Below are 9,739 nucleotides of genomic sequence, written 5' to 3' on the forward strand. Positions count from 1 at the left end.
TATTAAACTGTAACTTATTCTGTAGTCTTATTCATACAAATGGCTTTGATTCAGTGGTGCCTTAATATGTAAGAAATAGATGGTTGGGCCTTTCATGGGCTTGATTTTTCCAAGAAAGTTTCCTGGTGATTTATTTTCTAAAATCACTGCCATCTCAGCAGTCAAGCTACATGCATTACATGTGTAATACAGGCTTCACCAAATATTTGGCTTTCTGTAATGCTCATTTTTGCGCCTCGTTCAACAAAGCATGTGAACCCACATGTAACTTTAGGCATGATAGGAGTTCAGTTAAATTGAAAAGAAGAAAGTAACTAATCCTGAGAAATCTATACTATAGCATTTGGTCAGCAGCATATGAAACTCTCTCGCAGGGGTGAGCCTGCATGTAATTTTGAACAATATACTTTTAAGAGCCCAGCCATCTCCTGTTTTTGCTTTCTTGGGCATATACTGCATGTATACATTCATCAGCACTGACAGAAACAGTCATTTATATTTCACTGTTTAATTAGCTGAAAGGGTTTTCAGTCTTCTGTGACTGAAAATCTATGTGCCTCGTAGTTATATTTGCAGTGGAGAAAAATGTCATGGAATGTCACTTACAGTATTTGACTCATTCTTGGAGAAACAATTGGGTATTGCTTGTCACTGCCCTAAGTCCACGTCTAGAGTTAGGAGGAAAAGCATCTTATCTTTTCCTGTGTTACAAGAAATTGAGTTGGCATATACCTTAGTGATACATGCCCTTAATACCAAACATTGTCTTGAGGGCAACAGAAAAGTGTGAAGTTTTGTACTTTAAAATATTCATATTAGTTTTCAAAATGCTTTGATTCCTGTTCCTAGTGTACTGAAGTTTTTAACTTTAAAATTCACGTTCTGTGGACTGATAAATCCATTAGCTTGAAATTATAATTGCTCATGACTTTATGTAAAGTTAAATTTCTGATCATGTTTATTTTTATTCCAAATTATGCTAAATACCGTTTATAATTCAGCTAGCTGGTATGAAGAAAATTAACTTGATCATAGCCAATCCAGCTCAAACAGTAATAATATAATCATAGTAATATATTAATCTGTAACTTTGGATATTATAATTAGAATTATACCAATAGAACAGCATGGAAGTAATTGTTAATTTAATTAATGTATCTACAAATTGGTGTTTTTTTAAATTTTAATGTCTTTACTCACTTTTCTGGTCTCCTGTTCATACTCTAAAGATACTGTCTTTGTAGAGCCTAAATTATATCCCCTCAAAGAAAAATTATTCCAAACTCTCTTGCAGTTTGCTTACATTTTTATATCCCTCCTTTTCTTGTCTAGAAATAGCACTCAGTATATATTCAAATTATGTATATTCTTAAAACGTAGAAGTTTTTGTGACTTCCACCTTTGCATACATAGTCAAAATACTTTCCCAAGGTTCTATATGGGGATTTTCTTACTTTTGATAAGTGGCCTTTATTGTTTTAACACCTACAATGTTGTCCTCATGTGTCATTTCATAAGCTGTTCTCCTTTTTTCTGTAGAAAACTGTTTCTCCACACAACTGTTTTCTCCAGTTGTGATTGTTTTCCTGGGTGAATGGTTATTTCTCCTCTTCTCGTGTACCTGTACAAAGTTAACTAAATGTATTGATGTACTGGAAATAATTATGTGTTAATTGAGGGCTTTTTAGTATATTGTTTCCTGTGGGGAAAAAAATAGTTTGAAGCTTTATTCATTTGGATATTAGTTGCTTACCAAAAAATGAACTGAAGGGCCTAATTCAGTAAAGCATTTTGGCATTTGGTCTTAATTAATTATAAATATATTGCTTTATTTTGTCAAAGGAGACACGTCCACTTTGTGTCAGCAGCAGTCAGGTACTAAATCTTCAAATATTTCAGTCTAAATGGTTCTTGAGAGTGCACATAGCTGTAAATTTCATGGGTTGTTTTAGAATATTTTAGAATCTAATAGTTTATTTGAGGAGTGATTTTCATATTCGTTTGATTAAATCTCATTCTGTATTTTAAGTACCTTCTTCTGTGATGAATGGAAACCAAATTGATCCAACCCTAACCTTTGTATGTGACACAGCCTCCATGCCCAGTGAAGTCAAACAAGTCCATAAAGCAGGGATTATTTGTAAAATGTTGCCAAGCTCATGCTGCCATATTTATAAATCAAAAGTTAAGTTTTGTAATTTAATTTTTTTTTTTTTATAACCAAATAACTATCTGCCAAGCACAAGTCATAGGTGCTTCAGATAGATTGGTGGTTATAAATATTTGCTCCCCTTCTCTCTTTCTTTATATTATTATGGAGACTTTCTTCTGGGGCTGTGGGGTGTTACTGGGCAGACTGTGATAACCTGCTTCCATCTGGCCTTTCTACAGGAGAAAAGGTGATGCAGGATGATGAGTTCACCTGTGACCTCTTCCGCTTCCTTCAGTTGCTTTGTGAAGGACACAATTCAGGTTTGTGGGCATATTGCCAGTCAGCGAAGTCAAGGTGATGGTAACTGACGATAAAAGCCCCTAATTGGTGAAGGTTTGGCAGCCTTCATGAAATATTATGAAAGGTGGAGTAGCTGCTAGACCGTACATGAAAGGAAAGTCTTCAAGTGGAATTAAGTTGCTAATTTTTTTAACAGCCCTAACTTTGTAGATAAGACAATGGTTTCCAAAACGATGAGTTTTGGATCTCGACCTACTAGCAAAGTTAAATTTACATAGGAAAATGTACATGGTTTATAACTTCTAGACATGAAAGATTCAGAGGAAGATGTAAGAGGAAATTATATTAATCGTCCTTTGGCATGTTTGTGCTTTCTGGTGCACACTGTTTCCCACTAATGTCAGTTAGAATTGTATGTGAATTTACAATGTACACAATACCTTTCTTGAAGAAATAATGTATCTTTTAAATATAAAAAACCACATTGAAATCCATAATTTAAGTGTATTTTTATCATTAAGTATATTTCCCTGTGTTCTCGCTGTCATTCTTGTGACTAAAAACCAAAAAAAAAGGATAGTTTTCCTTTTTAGGCATTAGACATATTTTTGACTAAATTATCAGGATCTGTATAATTTTGTGATGTAATTTAGCTTAACAAAATTTATTCTAAGTATAATTACATTGATGTGGATGTAATTTTAGTCATTAATAGATTAAAATAACACCAAGTTAAGTTTTACAGGGGAAATATACAAACAAGGTTCTGGCTTCAGAAGTTCACTGGTATGTGATCTCTGCAATAAGATGCTAAAACTGCTGCAGTGGTTTATTGCCAAAAAAAAAAAAACAAACCAAAAAGGAAGAGAAGAAAACCCAATCCATGCCTCTAACCTAAACTTTTATAGATCATCTTAAATCAGAATTAATTTTCAGAAATAATTTTAACACTTAAATTATTTTAAATTAAGCTTTTGTTTGAATTTTTAGATTTTCAGAATTACCTGAGAACTCAAACTGGTAACAACACAACTGTTAATATTATCATTTCTACTGTGGATTACTTATTGAGAGTTCAGGTAAGTAACTTATATACTAAGTACATGACAATAATGACTTATTTCTATACAAGTTTTATTAGAGGAGCACATTTATTTGTCACCATATTTATTCTGGTCCCTGTAGCCCAAGCTAAAGAGAAAGGCTGAAATTCACTAGTGGTTGCAGTTCTTTAAGAACTGTTACTTTGTACTGGGAGAGTCAAAGGTGACATAAATGTGAAGGACTGGTTTCAGCCTTTATACTCAGGAGTGTGGTGGAGGCTGTTAACCACGGAGAGCGGCAGGAGCCGGTGCATGCTCAGGGTGTCCATGAGTACAGGTAGCCAGGTGTGGACTGAAACTACCCTGTGAGTGAGAAGAGTTTTGTATTGCCCAAGTTCAGTTTCAGCCAGCTGCTTTTTCATCCATATTCTGATTTAGGCTGAACACTGGCTGCTCTGTGCATGAATGCTCATGGGCTGGCATGGAGTGAAGCATAAGAACAGTGCATTTTCTAAGGAAGGAAAAAAAAGGCAAAAGGAAAAAAAAAACCCACAGAAGGCTAGATTAAAAACCTTTTCACTCATGTATTTTGAATTATCTGCCAAATCCTTTTAATATGAAAACATTTCATTGTCACAACCCAATAGAAAGTAATGAAAAAAATCTACTTTGTTTCCAGACTGAAGCATGTGAATGGTATGAAAACAATATTTTGTGATAATGAATGCTCATGGGCTGGCATGGAGTGAAGCATAAGAACAGTGCATTTTCTAAGGAAGGAAAAAAAAGGCAAAAGGAAAAAAAAACCCACAGAAGGCTAGATTAAAAACCTTTTCACTCATGCATTTTGAATTATCTGCCAAATCCTTTTAATATGAAAACATTTCATTGTCACAACCCAATAGAAAGTAATGAAAAAAATCTACTTTGTTTCCAGACTGAAGCATGTGAATGGTATGAAAACAATATTTTGTGATAAATGTTCATAATTTTTACCTATAATTCTCTTCTTTCTGAAAATCACTGCATGTGATAATATATTTTGTTGAGTTTTTAAAAAAATATTTATCTAGTTAAGTTCCCTTTAGCCATTCATTTATTTGCTCTGAGAATTCCAGACTTTGAAAATTCTTTTTCTTTTTTTGTTTACACTGCTGCTGCTATCAACATTGTTTTCTATCTTTACGCATTCTGTAGAGGTTGTAGAGACAATACAATGATTTTCATTCCATTGCTTACTTGGTTGAAACTTTAAGCCTTTGGGGAAGATGGAGAGAGGAATCATGCGCACAAAGCAACATTTTCTCCCACTGTTGACTAGGTGTCAAGAACGCAGTATAAAGAGACATTGTTTAATGAAAAGCGTGCAGCATGGCAGTACTACTGAGCACTCCATTTCAGAATGCAGGCAGTTGTATTTCTAAGAGCAGATACCAACTCATCTAATTTTTAATTTATTTTATTTTGAGGTTTGCTGTGGGGTTTTTAAGTTATTTCTTTCCTTGTATTTGTTTTCTTACTGATTCTCTTCAGATGAAACTGCAATTCTTGAAGTAGTACTTGAGAATCACTGGGTGATTCATTTAAAGTCTTTATAAACTAAATAATTTTCAGAACTAGAACTGTCTAATACTGTTTTTCTTATACTGGTGAATTTCCTGTTAGAGCCAGTTTGGCCACACAATCTCTTTGTGCTTCTCACAACTGTTTTTTCTTTAGGAATCCATTAGTGATTTCTATTGGTATTATTCTGGGAAGGATGTTATTGATGAACAAGGACAACGAAATTTTTCCAAAGCCATCCAGGTTGCAAAACAAGTTTTCAATACTCTCACGGAGTATATCCAGGTAAATTAATTTCATTAGAATGTTATGAACTTGAAATAAAATTCATCACACATTTGGCATGAAGATATAAAGTACCTAGATATAAAATAGAAATATAATATAGATACATTTATTCTTCAGCATTACTTTAATGAATTTGCTTATGTAGAAAGCAAAATATTCAAATATATATATATAACTGTCACTACTCTTTACAATCTTATAAATATATTAAAATTTAAAATTATTAAATTAATAATCATCTATGTAAGATAGTAGAGTTTTGTTCTAAATTTTTATTAGACTGCAGCAGTGTTACCCACTTTAAAGCCTTTACCTTTAATCCACTGAGAAAACTAATTTCAGCGCAGATCATAGTTGCTGCTTAGTCAATATAACATTAGATAGTATTTTGTGTCAGGAATAAGGTTAAGGCATCAATGCTATGTTCGAAATAGTGAATTCACACTTTCTATTTGAGAACGGTAGAGAAGCACTTGAGGTGGACTCAGCAGTAAATGAGATTGGGATCAATTCTGTCAAAATAAAAATATAGCAGTTCTTCCAGGATATCTAAAGAATTTAGTGTCATTTAGTTCTGCATTAATTGCTTGTGTAAATCCGCTGACAATATTAGAATTTGATTCTACGTATAATAAGCAAGTTAGAGAGGACCTCATTACACTGTTAGGTGTCTAGTATATTGTTTTCATTCAGATGAAAATAATTATTATGAAAATAGTATGTTACAGTTCATGAGGATGAAATGTGGTAGAATAGGACTGAATAAAAATGAGAAGAGGCAGCTTGTATGCATGTGTGTAAATATATCTAATGTATACATATTTCTCAAATTGCAAGTAGTGTTTTTACCTGGTAGAGATTTTATTTATTACCCTTTGAGGCTTTAAAAGCCCTTGTGTTCCCGTTTTCCAGAAGTTAGGATATTCTTTAAGTATTTTTTAGCACTGTGTTCTACAATATACTGGGGAAAAAAAATCAGGAGACTGATTCTCTAATCCCTTATGTGAATTTTGCTTTAACCTTCTATAAGGTTATTCCTAATTTACAGAACTACATAGCAAAGAAACAGCTTGAAGATTTGTACCCCTTTAGTATTTATTGTTTAAAGTTACAAGGAGATACACACTTTGAGGTTCTTAATTAGTATATTGAGATTTGGCTAAAACAGACAGAATGGTTATTAAAAGTAAGCGTTGTTTACAGTCAGTGGTGTTATTAAATACATAATTCTAGATAGATTTAATTTTTCTAAAATTAAAGCAACTTCTAAAGGACAGCCCCAAGTTATGCACTTACGCATCTTTCTTCTTGTTTTTGTTGAATTTCTTGCAAACAAACTTTGGTTTTCTTTTTTTCCTTTTTTTTTTTTTTTTTTTGTTGTTGTTGCCTAAACAATAGGGTCCGTGTACTGGGAATCAGCAAAGTCTGGCACACAGCAGATTGTGGGATGCTGTAGTTGGTTTCCTTCATGTGTTTGCCCACATGCAGATGAAGCTGTCTCAGGTATATTTTTGTTTTACTTTTTCCTTTATAAGTCACTAGCATTTTTGTAAAAGAGAAAAAAATTTATTAATATGTTTGAGTCATTAATAGCAACAGTTCGAAAAATAAAAGGCAGAAGTGATAGACTACATTAAAATTGAGGGAGTAAACTACAAAACTGTAGTGGGTGTGAATAGCACGCCTGTAATTGGATTACTGGCCACAGGCACAAAGCAGGGTAGATGAAACTGCAAAGCGTATCACTGATATTCAGAAAGAACTCTCGGTTCCGATCTTTTGTACCAAAATTCTCTCACAGTGTTTTCTGCAGTTTCCTTCTATGCGGGACTCATCGTGTTCATTGATGGCTCCTGCACTGAGCCCTAGTTCATCATTATTGAACCCTAGTTCAACACCTGTCTGCATCTAAGCTTTTCTCACTCTTAGGAGAGAGTAGTCAGACCTTATAATGGGTGAATTTCTTTTAGATGTGAGTATTCATTTCATAAGCCGTAGAAATAGTGGAGTGGACTGGCACAGACAGTTCTTCAGGGTGTGAAAACTTTTCATTTTCAGTGCATTTTTCACCTTCTTAACTTTTTAGAAGAATCACACATCCTAATTGAATGCAGTGATTCTAATTTTTTTATGTGATTTGACATTTTCAGAGAAAAATGTCATATGCTTGTAAAAGTGTTAGCTACTGTTAAGAAATACAGCTCTGAAGGCTCTGAGGTCTTAGATTTCATTATTTAGCTCCGAAGGTGTCCATGTAAGTATCATTTGCATAAATTAAAGTAGTCTTGCCCAGATTGTTATTCTCCCTGCCCTTGGAACTTTATGGATGAAAGTAGGCTGCTTGCTTACACTTGTGGACTTTGGGCTACAGGTACGTGTCTCATTCTTTATGGCTAAATAGAAGACTTCTTCCCACAAATGGCATATTTTGACAAACAGTCAAACCTGTTTTTCAAGAGAAATGCACTGAATTTCTACTAAAGTGCATTTAAAGGTGCCTGTAGATACTGTTCTGGTTTTGAAACATCTTTGTTATTTTAAGAATTTTTAAATAGTCAATATTTGGGTAGGCCATGGTGAAGGCTATTGTGCTTTCTTCCTGTTCCACTAAAGCAAACTTGAAAGAGGTATTTAAGCAGTTACTTACAGTGAGTCAAACACATGGTAGCTATGTGTGGATTATGAAATACGATGTGGCTATTGGCAATATTTGCTTTTACAGTAATGACAAGTTTATAGTCTCAGCTGTGCCCAGAGTGGCTTCACAGCATCTTTCAATTAGTGAATCTAGAAAATAATGATACTCATCCTTCCTCTTCAAAGATAGCCCAGCTGCTTTGCACAACAAGATCCACCAAAATGTGTGGAGTTACTTGTGGTGTTCTGTGGGATGACAGAAACACAGTCTACTCCAAGTGTACCACTCCAAATGCATCACTGTAAATAGTGATGCTGTCTTCCTCTTGCTTGCAGATCAAGCTTTTGGCTTTTGGAAACTCCTTATGAGGGCCAGCAGGAAATACCAGAATAGACAGCGGCTCTTTTGCTTGTTTATATTGATTACAAGAATATATTAATAAGTATTAAAAAATGCCCTAGGGTATATTACCATGTCCCGCAGCCATAGGGAGAAGGAAAGATCCAGCAGGCAGGAATTGTGCAGCAAGATTGATTTATTTAATTATTTTACAAACTCTTTTATAGATTTTTTTATTCATAGTCTAATTGGACAAAGGATCAGCCACTCCTTGGGATGATTGGCTAAAATCCTAAAACATCCATTGTCAAAATATTTTTCTACTGTACCATAAACAAGACTTTTCAAGGTTGCAGGTGTTTGGTTGTTTACATAACTCTGCTACCTCTTCTGTGAGCGCGAAAAGTCTCTCACGGACTTAGAAAATAGCAAGAAAATCCTTGCTAGCAGCATTTTTGTATCCACAAGTAAGCTTTTCATATTCTGTTGAAATACCAGTTTTCAGAAGTGTTGAGTGTGGCCAAGTGGAGTTACAAGGAGTTGCCCTATGGCTTTTGTCTGTAAGAAGGGCCTGCCTAGGCTAAATAATTGGGTTTTGTTCTCAATCATGAGTTTCCAGAGCACTTTTGGAGAACATTTGAAGCAAGACTTTAATAGGAGCAAAACAAAATCACTGTTTTGTTTGGACTTTGAGGTATTTTTTTTGCATTTTAATTCTCTATCTTGTACCAGGAAGCAATAATATGATAATGGTAATACTTCTTAAAAAACATCCCTAAGGCAGAAAAAGAAAGCACAATTTTCAATCTAAATGAACAAAGGGTTCATTTATAACCCAATATCTGGGTTGCAAACAACTTTTTTAGTTAAAAGAAGATATCTGGGTTGCAAACAACTTTTTTAGTTAAAATTTTTGTAATGAAAACTTACAGGGCAAATCAATTAAAAATCTTAATATTTCCAAATTATGTGGTTTTCAGTCCAAGATCCAAACTGTCATTGTTGAAGGTGGAGTGGGTGCTTTAGACAAAGTTTATTATAAAAACATTTTCTTTGAGTCTGAAGAACAGAAAGAATTCCTTTTTGTATTTAAACTCCTTCACAGAAAGGGGTTTAAATGAAGATAAATCCTTCTTTAGCTTCAGATTTTGTAAACAGTTTAAATTTAAGGAATTACAGAGGTGTGATTAAATCACTGTTCTGTAACTTTTAATGGTGGCAGATCAGATAAATTTATAAAAGATGAGTTACTTATTACAACAAATGAACAGTCTTAACCAGAATTACTTACTACACTGTATAAAAGCTAAGAGCACTTGTCAATTATAAAATCAAAGTGCACTATGTGGAAGCAGTATATGCAAGCTAGCAAAAGAAACATTACGTAGAGATTGATGAATCTCACTCCTTTTTGTG

At 33.9% G+C, this 9,739-nt stretch overlaps 1 protein-coding gene across 1 annotated transcript in view; it reads left to right on the forward strand.

Annotated features, from left to right (window-relative positions):
• Positions 1-9,739, forward strand: part of LOC103622760 (ryanodine receptor 2) — a gene marked incomplete at its 5' end in the record, with an annotated part of 108,580 nt that overhangs the window by 66,308 nt on the left and 32,533 nt on the right. The window contains 4 exons of the mRNA XM_017744897.1: positions 2,392-2,472; positions 3,443-3,531; positions 5,215-5,343; positions 6,745-6,849. Coding sequence (XP_017600386.1) covers positions 2,392-2,472; positions 3,443-3,531; positions 5,215-5,343; positions 6,745-6,849 — 404 coding nt within the window. The remainder of the gene's footprint in view (positions 1-2,391; positions 2,473-3,442; positions 3,532-5,214; positions 5,344-6,744; positions 6,850-9,739) is intronic.

This window comes from Corvus brachyrhynchos, unplaced genomic scaffold (genome assembly GCF_000691975.1).
Source record: "Corvus brachyrhynchos isolate BGI_N302 unplaced genomic scaffold, ASM69197v1 scaffold879, whole genome shotgun sequence".
Taxonomy (NCBI): Eukaryota; Metazoa; Chordata; class Aves; order Passeriformes; family Corvidae; genus Corvus; species Corvus brachyrhynchos.